The sequence below is a fragment of the Mesocricetus auratus genome, unplaced genomic scaffold, assembly GCF_017639785.1.
Source record: "Mesocricetus auratus isolate SY011 unplaced genomic scaffold, BCM_Maur_2.0 Super-Scaffold_100008, whole genome shotgun sequence".
Lineage (NCBI taxonomy): Eukaryota > Metazoa > Chordata > Mammalia > Rodentia > Cricetidae > Mesocricetus > Mesocricetus auratus.
The window spans coordinates 55,132,814-55,152,773 of NW_024429192.1; the positions used below are offsets into that span (position 1 = coordinate 55,132,814).

The 19,960-nt window shown below is 43.8% G+C and overlaps 2 protein-coding genes across 5 annotated transcripts in view; one reads left to right on the plus strand and one right to left on the minus strand.

Moving 5' to 3' along the window:
- Parp9 (poly(ADP-ribose) polymerase family member 9) overlaps positions 1-16,155 on the minus strand; it is a 36,896-nt gene extending 20,741 nt beyond the window's left edge. Inside the window, exons 1-6 of one of the 2 annotated variants that reach the window (XM_040750846.1) lie at positions 16,017-16,155; positions 14,230-14,355; positions 12,970-13,072; positions 11,811-11,844; positions 8,580-8,791; positions 3,818-4,030 (exon numbers count right to left, since the gene is read on the minus strand). In XM_040750846.1, the coding sequence (XP_040606780.1) occupies positions 3,818-4,030; positions 8,580-8,791; positions 11,811-11,844; positions 12,970-12,984 (474 nt within the window). In that variant the 5' untranslated portion in view covers positions 12,985-13,072; positions 14,230-14,355; positions 16,017-16,155. Of the gene's footprint in view, positions 1-3,817; positions 4,031-8,579; positions 9,428-11,810; positions 11,845-12,969; positions 13,073-14,229; positions 14,356-16,016 lie in introns of both variants that reach the window. The other variant, XM_040750845.1, reaches the window with a different exon arrangement.
- Positions 1-19,960, plus strand: part of Dtx3l (deltex E3 ubiquitin ligase 3L) — a 61,747-nt gene that overhangs the window by 28,150 nt on the left and 13,637 nt on the right. For 2 of the 3 annotated variants that reach the window (XM_040750847.1, XM_005071667.4), the window contains exons 1-2: positions 16,200-16,383; positions 18,204-18,487. In XM_040750847.1, coding sequence (XP_040606781.1) covers positions 16,200-16,383; positions 18,204-18,487 — 468 coding nt within the window. Of the gene's footprint in view, positions 1-16,199; positions 16,384-18,203; positions 18,488-19,960 lie in introns of those variants that run through there. The other variant, XM_040750848.1, reaches the window with a different exon arrangement.

Below are 19,960 nucleotides of genomic sequence, written 5' to 3' on the forward strand. Positions count from 1 at the left end.
AACTGGCCTCTTCAGGAAGTAAATGTTCATCTTTCAGAGATTTTACCTTAGGTAAAACAGCATGAGCTAGGTGGAATGTATAGGGCCAGAAGGACAGAGAGGAAAATTCTATTTCCTCATGATCGTGTGGTTTTATTTTGACTCTAGCTCGCTCTTTTTCTTAAGGTACAAGTATCATCTTAAAATTTGTAAGATCAATATATATTCATTTTAAACTTTTTTCCATGATATTAATGGTCGTATAGAGTAATAACTAATTCTAGAAAAAGGCTTCATCAAGCTTCCTGTGCATGACTTCATGTTGAATCTCTATCATGTAACTAGGAATTAAGTTTCTGTACTCTGGATGTACATAACAAATATTGATCCTTTAACTTCTTTGAGATCAGCTGCATATGACATTTAAAATGTTTAAGTTTTCTGCAGTGAACCATGACCTTGACTAACAGCAAATGTTGATGTCTCCAAAAGGATTAATGGGGCCCCACAACTACAATTCCATCAGGATTGTGAGAATGCCACTGAGCTGACAAACACCATCTACAGATCAGCTTTGGATTACAAATTTCTCAGGACAATGTCCAGATGGTTAGCTAGATGATACAGCCTCACAGACTACTCCAGGCAGGACTTAAGACAAGCCCTGTACTTTCCCATTACACAGAGACCTGACAATGAATGATACAGCTACCTCTCCCAGGACTTGACAATTAACCCAAGTTGTTCTTTTCAGGATCCCCTAAAGATGCTGTCACCCACAGACAGCAGGAAATAAATTTAAGACCATGACGCCCACATTCCCAAGAGGAGGAATGTGTCGTTTTTGTTCTTTCTATGTGTTATGGATATTTGTCATTGCTTAGGGTGGTTGGTTGCATACATTGGTAATGGTTAAAAAAAAGAAAAGAAAAGCTGAATAAAGAAGATTAGATTCACAGTTCTTACTTAAAAAAAGAAAAAGGAAATGGGATATAGAAATGATAGGACAAAGGATAGATGACCCAATCTACTCTGAAAAGGGAAGAGAGATACGACAGAATAAATGGGTAGATTATTGAATCTTCTTTTAGAAAACAACTCCGTGTTTTAAATACTTTACATTGATATGAATCTTTGTATATTGATACAAATTTAAGATTATTTTTGTTACTATATACTGTACACACTTTTCTAATCTTGTTCAAATTATTGTACCTATGCAACTCATTTAACAATGTAATGAAAATTTGTCCTCCTTGAAAGTTATTATTACAAACTATTTAGGATAATAAAGAAATGCAAGTTAGACTTAGTCACTTATTACAATCTAACTTGTAGTCATATTAGTAAGTTTTCAAGGTTAAACAGACTTTTTTTTAGTTATGCCATCTTCAAAAACTTCAGAAATCTACAGAATATGGCATTTAAGATGTTTTAATAACTTAGCATGGTTATATTTTGTTTATGATCTAATAAAGTGCAAAGGTAGACACAGTAGACTGCCATAGAGTGGTGGTACACACCTTTAGTCTCAGCAACCAAACTAGTTAGCCATAGAGGCCTGTTGGTCGTGGTACACACTTTTAAAACCAGTACTAGAGAGGAATAAAAGAGGGGATGAGACAGGAGTCAGTCTGGTTGGCTGCTTTGCTTTTCCAGTCTTCAGATTGAACCCCAATATCTGCCTCTGGGTTTTTATTCTTCCTGCTACAACATAGGTTTTTGCTTGTTTATTTGTTTGTTTGCCTGCTTGCTTTTTAATGACTGTGAAACATGTCTGCTACTGGCAGCACCAATGTACTTCTGAGAAGATGATGGACATTGAAGAAACTCCACATGGAGTTTACTTTCTTTGTGGTAGAAGTTAGATACCTGGGCAAGAAAATGCCCTTTCCTACACTGCTGATAGTATGCTGTCCAAATGGAACGAGCAAGACACAAAGGGACTGTCAAACTTTGCCAAAAGAAGTTAGGACAGCCTTTCAGAAAATCCTCCTTCACAGATAGTCTGTCAGTTATTCTGGATCTGTAGGCTGAAGATAGGTGCCCCAACATTGCAAATGAACATTGGGTGACTGTCTAGGAAGCTAGCTGTTTCTGTTATTTCTCACATTTTTGGAAGTTGCTTGCTCACTCTTACCGCTTCCTCAGGTAATATTACTTCCTTCTCAGGTCTCTGATACAGAGTTGAAGACTTTATAGCTATAGGTTTCCTTCTTACCAGATTCAGAAAAGAAATTCACTAAAGATGTATAAAGTGTATAAGGTACAGAGACATTAAAAGATAATCTTGGTAATGCAAGTTAGAATAAAAAGTGAATTCACCAGGGTAGGAGAGATATGGAGTATTTTCTCTGAATTTGTCAATGGTTAAAGGAATAGACATTGTTGATGTATTCATTGCCTGTATATGTTATATATGTTTTTTTCAATATTAGTTATAACCTTCTTTTGATTTTAGAAAAAAAAGGGGAAATGTGGTGATATTTTGTTTGTGATCGACCAAATAAAGCTTGCCTGGAGATCAGATGAGCTACCTACTAGTTAATCATAGAAGCCAGGCAGTGGTAGCATGTACATTTAATCAAAGAACATGGGATCTCCTGTCTTTGATGCAATACTTGGAAGGCACATGCCTTTAATCCCAACACTAGGGAGGGTGATGGAGAAAGGAAGTGATATGGCTGGACAGAGAGGAATATAAGGTGGGAGGAAGCAGGAGCTCACCCCTTTGAGGCTGAGTTAAGAGGTGGCTGTGACTCATTCCTTTGTTTCTCTCTTCTCTCACGATTTGCCCTGATATCTGGTTCTGGGTTTTTATTATTATTAAGACCAATTAGGATTTACACTACAGATGCAAGAGGATTCCCATGAGTTTTAGAATAGCCTGGACAATATACTTCCAGGCCACCTGGGCTATACATTGAGACTTCATCTCAAAAACAAAATACCCAGTTTGGTGATAGCACAAACTTTTAATCCCAGCTCTTGGGAAGCAGAGACAGGTAGATGTCTGTGAGTTCAGCTATGTAAAGAAAAACACTATCGGGGCTGGAGAGATGGCTCAGTGGTTAAGAGCACTGACTCCTCTTCCAGAGGTCCAGAGTTCAATTCCCAGCAAACACATGGTGGTTCACAATGATCTGTAAGGAAATCTGGTGCCCTCTTCTGGCTTGTATACATAATAAATAAGTAAATCTTAAAAAACAAAAAACAGGGTCACAGAGAGAACACAAGAGTTGTGGATTTGGAGAAGATGCATTCTTGCTATCTCTGATTAGCAACTCACTTAAATAAATAAATATTTTAAAAAAGAAAGACACTATCTCAACAACAACAACAAAAGACAACCAAAAGGCATACGCAATTAGACATCTCTCTACATCTGAATGGACTCACTCTAATCTCTAATTTTTGTGTCTTATGGGAAGAATTGGCTAAGAGTCAATATTCCTATATGCAGTTGGAAAAGATCGGGTAATAGATTTGACTGGAATGGTATGGAACCAATTCCTGCTGAAATTTAACATGTGAAAGGAATTATGGTAAGGTTGAATCCCATCTCATTATAGAAAGACAGAGCAAGCCATTAGGTATTGTGGAGCAAACTGGCATACAGATGGAAGGTTCTGTTGTTTCAGTGCCCATGTGCATGTGTACACTTAGACATTTCAAATCAAACCTAAGAGAACTTGGAGCAACCATACTTGCTCAGCCTTTCAGTCAGGCATAGATGTGTTTCCTAACAGGGATATGCCATCTGACAATATTTTATAGACATAATAACAAACTGCTTAGATCGTGTATGTATACAAACATAAACTGAGTTTGAACTTACCTGGTGTTTTCTTTCAAATTCCCATACCACATGGAACACATACCGACAGGACAATTTAAATCCTTTTGTGACCAGTACCAACTGGTAATTTGAAGACAGATTAATCTTGTCAAGTTCCCTTTCCATTTCAAGTCCTGCTTGTTTAATAATTGACTGTGACACACGTCCACTTTTAAGATTGAATTTGTATCCAGAATTAACAATGACATCTGTCTGAAAAATGGAAGAAAACACAGGATTCAGTGTTAAATCCCTCCTTCTTAAATGACTAATTTGTACTTCCTTTGGGGTTTTGAAATTATTTTTTCAATGTCCCAAAATCCACAAAATTGATTTCACAATACAGACTGATGTTTCTAGAGAATTCATTTCATTACCCCGAAGCTGTTTGTCCTATTTTGAAGTTATGTACATATATGGATGATATTGTTATTGCATTCACCTTTTGCTGAATTATCCTTCCTTAATTTCAAGCTTCTGGTCATTCCTCCTGGTTTCTTTTGTTTTAAAGACTTTATTTTCTTTTCCTTTTTTTTTTAAGATTTATTTACTGCCTGCATGTGTACCTGCAGTCCAGAAGAGAGCACCAGATCTCATTATAGATGGTTGTGAGCCACCATGTGATTGTGAGGCAATTGAACTGTGGACCTCTGGAAGAGCAGCCAGTGCTATTAACCGCCAAGCCATCCCTACAGCCCCCAGACTTTATTTTCAAACTGGAGAGATCGTTCAGTGGTTAAGAGCACTTGTGGCTCTTGCAAAGGAACTGGGTTCAACTTCCAGCTGGTGCACTGCAGCTTGCAACTGTCAGTCACCCACCCCTAGGGGATCCAAAGCTCTCTTCTTCTTTTTTTTTTTTTTTTTTTTTTTTTTTGGTTTTTCGAGACAGGGTTTCTCTGTGGCTTTGGAGGCTGTCCTGGAACTTGCTTGGTAGTCCAGGCTGGTCTCGAACTTACAGAGATCCACCTGCCTCTGCCTCCCGAGTGCTGGGATTAAAGGCGTGCGCCACCAACACCAGGCCCCCAAAGCTCTCTTCTTACCTCTGAAGTCACCATGCATGCATTTGGAGTCAGACACACAGGCAAAACTCTTATACCCACAAAATACTAAAATAAAATTTTAAAAAATGGTTTCATTTTCAATTGTATGTCTGTCTCTGTGTGTGGGTTTGTACACATGAGTATAGTACCTGCGAAATCATGAACAAGATATGACCTTCTCTGGAGCTGGAGTCACAGAGAGCTGTGAGCTGCCTGATTCAGGTGGTGGAGACAGAATAAGGATCCTCTACTAGATAACAGTCATACTCTTAACAAATGAGCCTTCTCCCAGCCTCCTTGGTTTCCTGATTGTTTTAGTTTTGGGGACAAAGTCTTACCATGCAACCCTAGCTGACCTGTAACTAACTCACTGTGTGGGCCAGGTTGACGTCAAGTTCACAGAGATCCATCTGTTTCTACTCCTTCAGTGCTGGGTTCAAAGGCGTGCACCACACACCTTGTTTTGTTTTTGAGACTGTCTCCTGGAGCCTGACAGACCTGAGATTTCCCACATAGCTGAAGATGAGCTTAAATTCCTGAACTTCTTGCCTTTACCTCCCCAGTGTTGGGATTACAGGGTTATGGATTCTGAGGATTGAATCCAAGGCTTTCCTGCTGCTAGGCAAGTACTCTACCAACTGAACTACATCCTCCCGCCCTTTTATCTTTTCACCTGACTGCATGCCTACTTTTTTGCTTGTTTTTTTTTGTTGTTGTTGTTGTTGTTTTATTTTATTTTTGTGGTCGGGCCTCACTATGTATTCCAGGTAAACCTTGAACCATCTCTTCATCTCTCCAGTGCTAAAATTACCAGCATACACTGCTACCACACCCAGTTGTGTTGTGTTCCCCAGTGCATATGATAAGCAAGTATTCTACCACTGAGACATCTCCCTAGCCCGTGGTGATTTTTGAGTAAAATCCTTACAGGTTCCTTTCTCTGCCATACCTCCATCGCCTCCTGCTATTTCTGTGTAGGTTGTCTTGTAACAAAGAATAAAGTTTCTCAGGAACTCTGCCATCTCAAGTCTTTATGATCTCATGTACAAAGTTCAAGAAAGTATAAACAAGACCAAAAGGTCTTTAGTGAAAAGCAACTTTCTTTCTCCATGGGGTCACCAGATACACTCATCCAACCAGTCTACAGGCAACCACTTTAACCAGCTCATCTACAGCAGCAGCAGTCTCAGCCTGAGGTGTGGACCCCTTTGGGCGGTCACATGAGCCTTTCACAGGGTCGCTAAGACCATGGGAAAGCACAGATCTTGTATCTTATAACTTTGAGAGCAGGGTTAAAGTCAGTTGTATTCTTGCTACTTCAGTGCCCAAAATCTTGTCATTCCAATGTCCCTGGCTCCATCAAAGGAAACTTACACGTACTTCTGTGGATTTTATTTGTTTTGAGACAGGGTGTCACTTGACTGACCTGCAACTTGATTTAGATCAAATCCTCTGTGTCTGTCTGGGGTGTTGGGAATCAGGCATATGCCAAAGTGCTCAGTTTATCAGGGACGTTAATGGTTTTACCCTGAAAAGGCAATCTGAATTTGCCATTGGGGGGCACTAGCAGCCTTCAGAAACTGTGAGGTTCCTAATGCTGCTGAAAACAAATGAATACAGTAAAATTTGGTAATCATGCTTCTGTACTTTGATTTTAAACTGCTACACTAATGACTCCTCAGATATTTCATTTCTTAGCCTTCCTGGTCTTCATTCTGATTCACTTGTATGCAGGAAGTGCTACTGTCACTGACAACTGATTAATTATCATTTGACTGTGGCCACAGAACACATCACTGATCCAAAAAACAATAATAAAGATACGACTTTAATCGTGAGTCTATCCAAACTCCCTATCTCCTGTCTGCGGATACCTGTCTCTCTGACCATCACTTCAGCCGTCCTGAAAGCCCTCCCTCCTGGCAGTTCACGCCGGCTACAACCTGAAATCAGTTTTGTTTTCCCATCCAACCCATGCTGAACCCACCACAGAGCACCCCAGCCTGGGTTGCTGTTAGAGGAGTGTCACTTAGGGTATTACTCTGCCCTACCACCATCACTTTTTGCGGCTGCTGTGTCTATGTTGCTCTAATCACAAATTACATTCTTTTGGGGGGTTTTGTTTATCTTTTCCCCAGATTTTTGAAGCAGGGTCTCATGTAGCCAAAGCTGGATTCTTCAAACTCAGGGAGCCGAGGAGGAACTTGAGTCCCTGGTCATTGGGGTTCCCAGGTACTGTGATTACAAGGGTGGGCCTCCATCCCCAGCCATGCCTAAATACTACTTTGTTTACTATTGTTGCTTCAGAAAAGTTGAGTGGTTTGTTTTCCCAATGCGATATTTCCAAATAAAGGATGTTTTAAAGATGAAAATTAGGATAGAACTATAGAGATGACTCAGTCAGGAAATGGCTTGCAAGAAACTCTGTAAAAAGGCCAGGTGTGATATGGAGCACTCATAATCCCAGCAAGCCAGAGAAGGCAAAGGCAACACCTGGCCAATTAGTACAATCCACCTGAAAAGTTCCAGACCAACAAGAAACTGTGCCTCAAAAAAGAATGGTAGACAATACTTTAAGAAGACAACTAAGGCTGGCCTTTGGCCCCTACACACCTATGCACAGGTGTGCAATCCCACCCGCAAACACCCACGGACACACACAAATCCAGAACTGTCAACACACAAAGTAAATTCATTCACTCATTCATTCATTTTAGTGTTCAGCGGGGGTGTGGTAGCTTTAATCCAGCATTCAGGAGGTAGAGGCAGATGGGTCTCTGTGAGTTCAATATCAGCCTGGTCTACAGAGCAAGTTCCAGAACAGCCAAGGCTGATTTAAAAAAAATAATAATAAAGTAAAAATTTAGTGCTTGGGGCCGAGGCAAGAGGACCACGCTTCAAACCCCTACTTCAAAAACAACAGAGATAAGAGGAAGCTTAAGTTCTCTGGGATCAAAGAGTATTCTAACTCCCTATGGTTCCTAAGAATCATAGCCTAGAAATTTTAGCTCCCATATTAACCATGTGTCACGCATGCTTGGAAGCATTTCTTGGGTGCTGATTCCAGCTTTCTGTTGTCAAGGGCTGTTATTATGTTTTACAGAGAAAGGCCTGAAGACTGACAAAAAGAAAGTAGTTGAATTAGGAATTAATGAAGGTAGTCTCCAATCCAGACAGTCTAACCCCAACGCCCACATTTTTAACCGCAAAAAGATATATTCTATGGTCTTCTACTTTAAACATCTTCATAATTAACAATTAATTCAGGGCTGGAGAGATGGCTCAGCAGTTAAGAGCACTGGCTGCTCTTCCAAAGGTCCTGAGTTCAGTTCCCAGCACCACATGATGGCTCACGACCGTCTATAGTGGGATCTGATACCCTCTTCTGGTATGCAGGCATACATGTAGACAGAGCACTCATACATAAAACAAGTAGATAGATAGATTTAAAAATGAACTAATTAAGGGCTGGAGAGATGGTTCAGAGGTTAAGAGCACAGGCTGCTCTTCCAGAGGTCCTGAGTTCAATTCCAAGCAACCACATGGAGGCTCACAACCATCCATAATGAGATCTGGTGCCCTCTTCTGGCCTGCAGGGACACATGCAGATAGAACACTGTATACATAATAAATAAATAAATACATCTTTTTAAAAAATTAATTGAAAACAACCAATTCCAGGATTCCCCTCTGTCAGTGCCAGAGCATAAAAGCAGACTTACTGTTTGAAGTTCAATACAATCTTGGACAATCTGGAGAGTCAGACCCTGGCCAATTTGAAGTGTCGCATTGGAAGAAGGGGTAGTTCCTGGACTCTCCCAGGGGCTCAGTTCCTTCCCCAAGATGTTTTCCGCTGCATCTTTAAAGGATGCAACAGTGCGGTCTTCATTGCTCACCAAATGAATCTCTTTCAAATCACTGATCAGTTGTTTCCCTTGGAAATAAAGCCAGATAGTTTCTAAAATTGTGCGTGTACACAAATCCAGAGGAAACTGGAAAATTCCAGAGCTCAGGGCTGGAATTGCTACAGTCTCAATGTGTGTATTTGGTAAGCAGACATAGTCTAGGATGTTCTTAATGGCACATCTCAGAAGTTCAATAGCTGTCTGGCTGCCTGTCCACCGAGGCCCGACAGCATGGATAATACAATTGCAAGGAAGCCTCCCTGCTTTTGTGACAGCTATGTGACCAGTTGGAACTTTCCCATAGGTGGCAATGAATCTTCTGCTCTCTTCTTGGATTTCAAGGCCACCAGCTTTCACCAGACTTCCAGCCAAGCCACCTCCATGCAAAAGTTCCTCATTGGCTGCGTTCACCACAGCATCAACAACATGTCTAGTGAGGTCATCCTTCCAGACAGATAACTCTATCCCAGGGGCCAGCCTCCTTCTGAAGACCTGCTGAGCAGAAGCGCTGTTTCCTGCTACAGTCGGACAGCTCAGGGCAGAGATACACCCAAACTTATTCTGGAGGACTTCACACAGCTGACCCTCATTCCTTTTTAAAATTTTGAAGGCATTGTGCTTAACGGGAATTTGCCATCTGTTGTGTCCTGCAAAAGGACTGCTGGCTGGAAAAGGAAAAGAGGCGAAACTGGAAAGCAGTGAAGAACAATTCCTTTGAAGAGGTCATGACTCCTTTCCATACTACAAGATTGAGTTTCTTGCTTCTAAAGAGAGATGACCCTGCACTCCCTCCTTACAGACTGCTTTTCACCCACACCTGAAATTAGGCCAAGGACATCTAAGGGTCTTCAATGCCAAGTCACCTGGAAAGGGCTCAGCCTTGAGTTTGGAATTTAGTTAGCACTCTCTAAGTGAGAAAACCTTGTACCAGGGATAAGAATGTCTTGAATGTATGTAAAAATTGTGAGTTTGGGAAGATTCATGCCATGCACACACATACTAAAATGACTTAATTATGAATCAAAAATATTCATAACTTCACTTCTTTTAGTGTCTCAGTTCATGTTTGCTCAGAAGAAAGTCCTGAGGTAAAACTTTAGAGTGTAAGTAGTTTAAAACACCAGGGGTTCTGGTTAAGGAGAGAAGGTAAGAACCTAAGACTGGAAAACAAAAACAAAAAGGATGATGTGTGTGTGTGTTAGCAAACGAAGCTTAACCTTACTAGAGGGCAGAATAGATCAGTAACTCAGAGTTACAGCCCTAGAATGGTCATTACAGGAGCTATGTATCCAGCTTCCATGAGTCACTGCTCAAAGCTGTCCTCAGGGGAGATGAGCAACACAGGACCAGCCAATGGGTAGAAGGCCAACAACCTCTACCTCATAACATGTACTCCGGTCCTACAGTCAAAATCAACCAAGAGGTTAGCCCAGTAACCAAAAAATTATTTACTCTTTGGTGCATGCCTTTTCTAAATCCCAGCACTGGGGAGGCAGAGGCAAGCAGATCTCTGTGAGTTCAAGGCCAGCTCCAGGGTCGACACAATTCAAGGTCAGTCAGAGCTACATAGTGAGATCCCATCTTTAAAAATAAAAATCAGGGCTGGAGAGATGGCTCAGAGATTAAGAGCACAGACTGCTCTTTCAGAGGTCCTGAATTCAATTCCCAGCAAACACATGGTGGCTCACAACCATCTAGAATGAGGTCTGGTACTCAGACATACATGCAGGCAGAACAGTGTATACATAATAAATAAATAAATCTGTTTAAAAAAGGAAACAATAGAACCAACCTTACTATGCAATAGTATATATACTTCTTATGCAATTCCCTTTTACAACCTAAACTAAAGACATAGCTTTAATCTTAAAACTATTATTCTTCCATGTCCCTGACCCAGACTAATGTGTGAGCCTGTGTGTGTTGTGGTAATCATTTGCTGAAAGCAGCCAGTAGGTTGAAAGTAACCTTAAACAAAATAACTCATAACTGCTGGAAGCAACATGAAGATATAGATTGAGAACATCTGTTTAAAACACCTGTTTACAAGGTCACCTGGGGTCAGTAAAGTAACTTCTACCCTTCTAAAACTCTTTTTAAAACATTCTTAATTCCTTTGCCATATTGTGTTCTCTGGGCTTTCAAATAAACAGTAAACCCTTTGTTAGGGACAGACCACAGGACAGACAGACATCAGATACACCCAAGAGTCAGAGACTACAGACCATAAGCTTCAGAAAGATGAAGAACAGGAAGAGAATCGTTGAGATTGCGATTCTAGGTTTGCTCTTGGTCTAAACTATCCCAAGCAGAAGTGTCTATTCTTCAGTGAGTTGTCATCAACATATCCTCTGTGTCCGAGAAAAGAAAATGAATGCCAGTGAAACCGGCCCTCTTTTCAGAGGCATTAAAAAATGCAAGTAAATGTGCCTCCTAAAATAGATTTAATGTGGCAATTTACTTCATTTCTAGTCTGCAGCACCAAGAAAGACCTCTGGTGACCTCTTTTACCCGAAAGAAGCCACATCTAAGCAGTTGGTCTCAAGTGGCCCAAGCACTGGTGGGAAACCTTAGATGGCCACCCCTAGAATTAGGAAGGTTGGCTCTTTCAGCTCTTGGCCACCCCTTCTGCCCATTCTGTATGTCCAACTATGGACTGAAGAGTCTCACAGGATAGAGAGGAGCGATGTGGACCTCTGATCTCAGCACTCAGAGGCAAAGGCAGGCAGATCTACAAACTGCGACCATCTCAAACACACAAAAGAGAAAAGAGTCCAACATCTGCCGACCAGGGAAAAGGACATTGGGGACCCTAAGAAAACCTGTCTTCAGCTGTCCCAGTGCCTCTGAAGCAGGTGCTGGCATCTCCACAGGGCCTGTAGTCACACACCTGAGCCCTGAGGGGAGACAGTCTCCTTCTGTGTGCCCTCTTCAGCACTGAGGAAAGAGCTGAGCAAAGCCTTTCTTAAATAAGAGGGGGGGAGAGGAGAGAGAAGGGGGAGGGAGGGAGGGAGGGAGGGAGAGAGAGAGAGAGACTCGCAATCATACCTGGTCTTTCGGTGTAAGCTGCTGCTCCAGAACCCTGTGAAAATATGAAAACGGCTCCTTTAAAAGCATGAAACTGCAAAAGCAGAGATGAGGGACAGGGCACACAGTCTAGTAAGAGAAAGCACAGCTCAGAGCACAGGTTTTCGGGTTGGGGGCTTTGGGGAGGAAATGTTTGGGTTGTTTGTGTAGATTCATTATTTGGTTGCTTTTTGTTGTGTTATTTTTAACCAGTGTGCCCAAAACCCTGAAAACACTAAAAGCTGCATCAAGTTCTGATCCTATGCCTCTTCAAGGTCAACGCACTTTTTGTCTGTTCATCTCACACTATGGCCAGGATGGCTTGAACTCACTATATTGCCCAGGCTAGCCTTGAACTCCCCAGGGCTGAGGTTACCACCATGCTCAGCTGATACACTTTGAATTCAGAATAAGATACAAGTCTGGAGGTTAACACCTGAAAAGGCACAAAGGCCTCAACTAGAGTGAGCCAAAGAGCTGGACAGGATCTGATTTCCAGAGTCTTGTGGGGTTTCCCTGGCCAGGAAGAAAACTTGAGGAGCCACACCAGCTGCAGCTCCTCACCTCTGTAAGGATCCACTTCCGTTTGCCTATTTCATACACAAGCATTAAGTGGGAATTTTCAGATCTACTCCACAGGGTGCCTTTCTCTATTCCGGGTTTCATTCCTTGATCATTCCTACCCATCCTGAAAGAACTGCTGGAATCACACGACATGGAGGTGACTGAGGCTGAGTATCATGCAGCCTAGTCTGGCCTTAAACTTGCTAGGTACGACCATGCCCAATTTATGTGGGAAAGCAGCCAGTGCTCTTAACCACTAATCGAAAATACTATGTGAGATTGTGCACACCACATGCATTAGGAGCCAGCAAAGACTAGAAGAGGGCATCAGATCCCCTGGAACTGGGGTTACAGGCACGACTGTGAGCCACCGTGTGGGTGCTAGGAACCCAATCTAGGTCCTCTACAAAAGCAGTATTCACTCTTAACCACTGAGCCTTCTGTACAGACCCTAGTTGAGCTAGTAAAACAACAGGGAAGCTATTTGTAGCTGGAGACTCCAGATTTCTTTCTGGTATGGGGAGAACTCTTCATATAATGGTTCAACTTCATGACAAAAAGGTATTTATGTCTTTACCATGTAAAAGGCCATCCTTCAGGTCCCACGTGGGTCTTTAGCCCTTTATACGGTTTTGTGTTTCCAAGTGTAGTCTGTCGATCCTAGAGATGGTGGTCTATTTCTGGCATCAAATAGAAAGAATACAGTGAGCACTGACCAAAAGGGAAGGGAATTTGGGCTTTGGTTTTTTGTTATTGTTTTTGAGACAGTGTCTCATCACGTTATTTGGTTGCTGTGGAACTTGCTATGTAGATGAGGCTGGCTTCCAATTCAGATGTTTCCAGCTTTTGCCTCCTGAGTGCTGGTATTAAAGGCTTTTAAAGCTGAGAGAATCTAGGTTTGGGGCACACCTAGATCCTAGCACTCAGGAAGCATATCTCTGTAAGTTCAAGGCCAGCCTGGTCTACAAAATGAATTCCAGGACAGCCAGAGCTGGTACAAAGAAATCTTGTCACAAAAACTACACACACACACACACACACACACACACACACACACACACACACACACACTCACACACACACACACACACACAGGAACACAGGAAGCTGGGTGTGGTGGTGCACACCCTTAATCCCAACCCTAGGAGGCAGAGACATCTGGATCTTTTGAGTTACAGAGATCCAGGACAGCCAAGACTACAAAGTAAAACCCTTCTTGGAAAAAAAATAAAGCCAGAAGAGGAGAAGGGGAAGAAGAAAAGAAAAGAATATACCATAGGAAACCTGAAAGCAATTTTTTATTTTCCTGTCCATGGTGAGGATGCTCATGTCATTTTGCCATTGTTACTGTCTACCTTCTGACTGATGTCCTACTCGAAGTCAGAGGGGAGGGAGGGTGGTAGTGTGGGGAGTAGTTGGGGGTGGTGGTGGATGGGACTATAATGGGAGACTGTAGGAGCTGGAATAGGAAAAGCTCTATGGAAGTGAGACAGGAACCAGGCCTTGATGTTATTAATGTATTTACAAAACGGTAACAAAGCGGTGAGACTGGACAAGAGCAGCCTCTGGGAAGTGGAGCTCCCCACAGGGCCTTTGAAGACTGAAAACTGCTTGAACCTGTGATACACAACTCTGACCTAAGCATATGGATCAAATTCAGAAAGCCTAATAGGTAAAAACTAAAGATTATGAACAGACTTCTGATTAAAACTCACACTACAGTGGCCTAAAGTTGTTGCTATCATGAAGTCTTGGGAGCGATTTATGTCTGCAATAGAAAAACTCTACAACATCAGAGCACAGTTGGTCATACACGTTGAGTAAGTTGGATACTAACCTACTGCAGGGAAAAGGTCCGCCGTGCCGCCAGAGGGCAGTGTTGTTTTCACAGAAGAAAGACTTGTAAGGTTCCTGCAACCCGACAGCAGGGTATCTGTTTCAGATGTTGGTGCACGTGTCTGTCCTGAAGCAAGCAGGCAAAAAGCAAAAGCTTCCTTTTTCCTTGTTTTATACACACCATCCCAGAAGGTGTGGGCCAGACTTAGGGTGGGTCTACTTGCCTTAAATGATCCAATTAAGAAAAATCCCTCGCCGGGTGGTGGTCGCACACACCTTTAATCCCAGCACTCCGGAGGCAGAGGCAGACGGATCTCTCTGAGTTCGAGGCCGGGCTGATCCGACAGCCTCCAAAACAATACAGAGAAACCCTGTCTCGTAAAAACCAAAAAAAAAAAAAAAAAAATCCCTCACAGACAGGGATTTGGGAGGCTGAGGCAGATGGAGCTCTGTGAGTTTGCAGCCAGCCTGGTTTACAAAGCAAGTTCCAGGACACCTAGGGCTGTCATACAGAGAAACCTTATCTCGAAAAACAAAAACCAAAAAAAGAAAAGAAAAAGTAAAAGAAAAAAGGAAGAAAGAAAATTGTGGTGATATATTGTTTATGATTTTTTTTTTGGTTTTTCGAGACAGGGTTTCTCTGTATTGTTTTGGACCATGTCCTAGAACTCGCTCGGTAGACCAGGCTGGCCTCGAACTCAGAGAGATCCACCTGCGTCTGCCTCCTGAGTGCTGGGATTAAAGGCGTGAGCCACCACCGCTCAGCTGTTTATGATTTATTAAAGCCACTGATGATCAAAAAAACGAAGTAGTCAGCTGCTGGCTCATACCTCTACCTCACACCAGCTCTCACCAAGCCCCAGACTGCTTGCTGCCTCTCCTCAGTATGGCTGGAGAATGAATTCTGAAAACCTGTCCTGGCTTAAACACCTCTTATGAGTCCTGGGATTAAAGTCCTGAGTTCTGTTACTCTTTTAGACTGATTTTATCTCGAGTAGCCCTGGGTGGTCTTGAACTCAGAGAGATCTATCTGCCTTTGTCTCCTGAGTCCTGGAATTAAAGGCGTGTGCCACTACTGCCGGGCTTTTATGGCTAACTGGCATAGCTGCTTTGCTGTTATATAAGCAGTGTATCACCACAGAAAATCCCTCACAAGCACTAGCTGATACAGTCAAATTGACAACAGTGAACACACACAATCCCCACTGCATTTCTGTTGACACTACAGATTCTCACAGACACTTCTTTCTCTCCCTGACCCATCTCATCTGCTCCCAGGCCTGGGACTGAGCCCTCAGTGACTTCTCACTACACCTCTCCCAGTCTGGGGCACTCTCCTCCCCTCCCCCACCTCACCTTAAGATTCTGCTTGAAAGCAGCTCTTGGAGTCCTTTGGCTTTTGTCTTGTTCATAGGTACCTACTCTGCCCCACTCTCTGGGGATTCTGGACAGCACACAGATCTGTGGTACTGGCTAATTTACCAACCCAGAGCAGAAAACTCCTAAGTGCCTATCTAGCAGGTAAATTCCGTCAACTGCAAAGAAAACAGGTAACTATAACTTAAATTCAGAAGGCATCTCAGATATTAATCATAACCATAGTATCGAAGCTCAAAACATGGGGGAAACTTTTTCTCTCTCTACTCTGCTACACCCTCCCATAGGAGGCCTGACTCTGGCAACCCGGTTCCTGCTACTCTTCCCATCTTGCAAGAGAAGAAGGCGACCTGCAACCCCGGAGAAATTACTTCCCCCAAGAGCCCACCGCCCGGAGTACAAACTACTCACCTGGGCAAAGGCCCTAGGAGATCGCAGAGAAAGAAAGAAGGTAGCTCTACAAGGAACAGGGAGGGACCTCCTGGGAAACGAAACTGAAACTTTGCAGCCCCGGGCTCTGGGACAGGTCGCGCCTTTGCTCTGTACTGGCTGCACACAGTCCCTGATCCCCACACGATCCAGACAAGGACTGCCATGGCTTCCAGCTCCTGCCCTCCGTCCCCGCTACTCGTCCGGCTGCCGGAGTCCATCCCCCGGGCGCACAGGAAGCTAGAGAAATACTTCCAGAGCCGGGCCTCGGATGGCGGGGAGTGCACTGTCCAGCCCGTGGGCCCCAGCGCCCCCGACACCTTCGAGGTGAAGTTCCTAGAAGGGGCAGGTGAGCCGGGACAGGGAAACTGGGCCTGGACTGGGTGCAAAGGCAGACCCTGCAAGTTTCTAAACAAACCCATTCATGCTTCCACCAGAGTGTGGCACTGCCTGTAGGAGCCGCTGCTGCCTACAGACTTTCTCTATCCCACAGTGCAGGAGAGAGCCTTACATGGGCCCAACCCCTGAACAGGCTTCCTAGGGATGGTTTCCATTTGCTAGCTGAGTTGCCCAATTTCCCAGCAGACCGACTTGAGAGGAGAAAGGAAAGTGTGTGGGGGTGGGGGTGGGGCGGAAACCCAGGGCCCTGTGCTAGCTGGGCAAGCAACTTCCTTTTGTACATAGAGATTCCACTGACTTGTTTTTAAGGATTACAAAATATGTGATAACTTTTAAAACGTCAAAATAAAATTACCTGGAGATACACAATGGGAACAGTTTCATGTATTCTCTGTGAATCAGCTAATGCATATATATTTAAGCCACTCTAAACTTTTGGGTTCTTGGTTTGGTAGGGGTTTCACCACTTAACATACAGTGTTATTCTGTGTCATTGAAAGGAGAGATTCCTGACCATTGCTGTGTAGCCTTGACTGACCTTGAACATGTGATCACCCTACCACTACCTCTGCCATTTAAGTGCTAGGATTATGGGTGTATACCACTAGAAACTTGGCTTCTAATAACCAAATGATGTTCTACAGTAAAACTTAAGCTGCCTACTTTTGAGTTCTGAGTAACTTTCTCCCATCAACAATTTGCTATTCCAGAATGCCAGGAACAACTGGTCAGGTCTTCTGTTCTTATTGTGACACAAAGCTTTTTCTGGGGAGATACAACACACATGTTCACTCGCCCCAGATAGGAATCCCACCACAGTACAGATACCACCAAAGTGTAACTTGGTGAACCATGAGTTTTATTGAGGCTACTTACAGCAATATGGGTGAGGGGTCACATACAGGATCACAAATGGCTCAAAGACAGCTACATTGCTAAAGCTCAGACTAGCATGTGTGACAGCACACAAAGCTGGGAACATGGAGCACACTGCACAGCCTGCAGGCAGCTCAACGGGTGGAAGAGTGTCCTTTCCAGGAGCCTCAGTTGGTGTAAACCTCCTCCAAGTAGCTGGGCAGGTTTCAGTTTCTTTCAGCAGCCTGGCTTGTGTGAGCATCTCCCCTGCAGAGCAGTTTTTCTCAGTCTTCCTGAGCAATCTTCACTGATAACTCAAACAGGACGGAGCCTACTGAATCTGGTCAATTTCAGGGACTTCCTGAAGGTGTTTTGAGTTGTTTACCTTCTTGCTTTAGGAGCTTCTGTGCAGAATAGAATGTTTCCATCTTAAGGAAATTTACATAGCAATCCCACATCCTAGAGTTCATCCAACTAAACAATCCAACATTGCATGTGTTTCCATAGTGTTTACCTTATGTGAGGGAATAAAGTCATTTAGAGATTCTTAAAATTGTATGGAAGGCCTGCTTTGGTGGCACACGGCTTTACTCCCCCCCCACCCCCTCTCACCCTGCACTTTGGAGGAGGAGACAAGCAGATGTGTGAGAGTTCAAAGCCAACATGATCTGTATAGGGAGTTCCAGGACAGCCAGGATTACATAGTGAGACCCTGTCTCAAAAAAAGAAGTAAACAAAAAGCAAACTAAAAGCACATGGGAGAATATGGGTGGCTTGTGTGGAAGCCTATAAGGGACATCTGTGGATTTTGGTGTCCTAAGAAGTTCCTAAATCAACCCAGAGAAGACCCTGGGGTCATCTATAAATTCTCTCTCATTTCTGTGTGAATATGTTTGTTTAATGTCCCCCTTGAAGCTAAGGAGAGAGTACTGAAAAAGGGAGAGCACCAGATGTTGATTGATGACAAACCTGTGACCATTTTCCTGGAAACCATTAAAAAGCCATTGGAGGACCTGAGACCCAGACCTCCATCTTTGACACAGTTGCCAGCTGAGACTCCAAGCTCCAGACCTCCATCTTTGACACTGTCACCAGCTCAGACACCAAGCTCCAGACCTCCGTCTTTGACACTGTCTCTGGATGAAGCACTGTCTGATGAAGAGCCTGCTTCTAACTCTGTTGACTCTGTTGTCCAAAAGGTGAGTGTTGACAGAGGAGCTGGCACCATTGCTACACCTGCCTCTGTGGTCACCACTTCTGTCGTTTTTAGTCCAATAGTCTTGTGCTGGGGACTAGCTACGAGCTAGGCACTGGGCTACAGAGTTGAATAAATAGGGACAAGATTGTAAGCGTTTCAGGATGGGTTGGGACAGGATGGAACAGGAGTGGGTCAGGTATGCTGGCACTCGGGAGTCATAGAATACTGAGTGTTACACAGCTCAGCTCAGGTGGAAAGGTATCCTGGAGCTCGGGAGCCAAGGATACTGAGTGTTACACAGCTCAGGTGGAAAGGTATCCTGGAGCTCAGGAGCCAAGGACCACCACAGGTTGCAGTAAGCTTGGCAGCTTACAGCCTTGCCTCAGAGTAAGGCTTCTCCGGTGTATCTGCTTCGCTCAGGCAGGACAGGGTCTTCCAGCTGGGGATGTTCGCCTAGTGTAGCAGTTTTGCTAGGCAGGAGGTTTCTCGGGTGAAGTTGCTACAGTTCAGCTCTGCTCCTGGAGAGTGGAGGAGCCAGGAGCAGAGTGTAACAACTCTGCTCTGCCAAGGAAGGTTTCCCGGGCAAGTGTTACAGCGCTGCTTGCTCTGCTCTGCCCAGGGTTACCTCTGCTTGCTCTGCTCTGCTCTGCTCTGCCCAGGGTCGCCTCTGCTCTGTCGCCTCCACAAAAGAAGATCTTCACCCAAAGCTCATCCAAAGGGGTTTATTGGAAGGCAGCTGGACCAGCCAAGCTGAACATACACAGGGTTTATATAGGGATTCTTGGGGTTGGGGAAGTTTTTCCAGAGTAGGGATTGGTCCGATTTCAGTGCTGAACTCAGATTGGCTAGAGCTCTGCTCCGGGATTGGTTACTTTTTTACACAGGATTAGGGTCAGATTTGGCTCTGGTTTCAGAGACAAAGTGTGTTTCTTTCTCTGGTCCTTTTTAGCCTTTTAGCTCCAATTTTAGGGCCAGGGTGCATTTCTTTCACTGACTCTCATTCCAGGGACAACGTGTGTTCCTTTGGCACTGGTTTTGGGGGTCAGGGTACATTTCTTTGGTTGTGGTTGCAGGGCCAAAGTGTGTTTCTTTGGCTCTGCTCAGGGTGTGTTTCTTTGACTGGTCCCTTTTCCCTACAAAGATTCCTGTCCTCATGCAGCCTGTGTAGCGGTAAGGGGGTACCCAGACCATAAACAAGTTAATGAACTGAGGATAAGTACTTCAAAGCAGACAAACTAGGAGAATAAAACTGGAGTATTGCTTCAGAGAGGAACAGTGTGAGGGCATGTAAAGGAGAGACGAGGGACCTGCTTGCTGAGATGACATTTAGCGTGAGGCTTAAATGATGAGAAGTCACCAGGCATTTTTAACAAATGCATTCGACAAATAGATAGGGACTGCTTATGATGTGCCAGGCCCTGTTGCAGGGGCTGGGGGCACAAGCACGAGGTGGACTACTCTTAGGGCCCTTAAC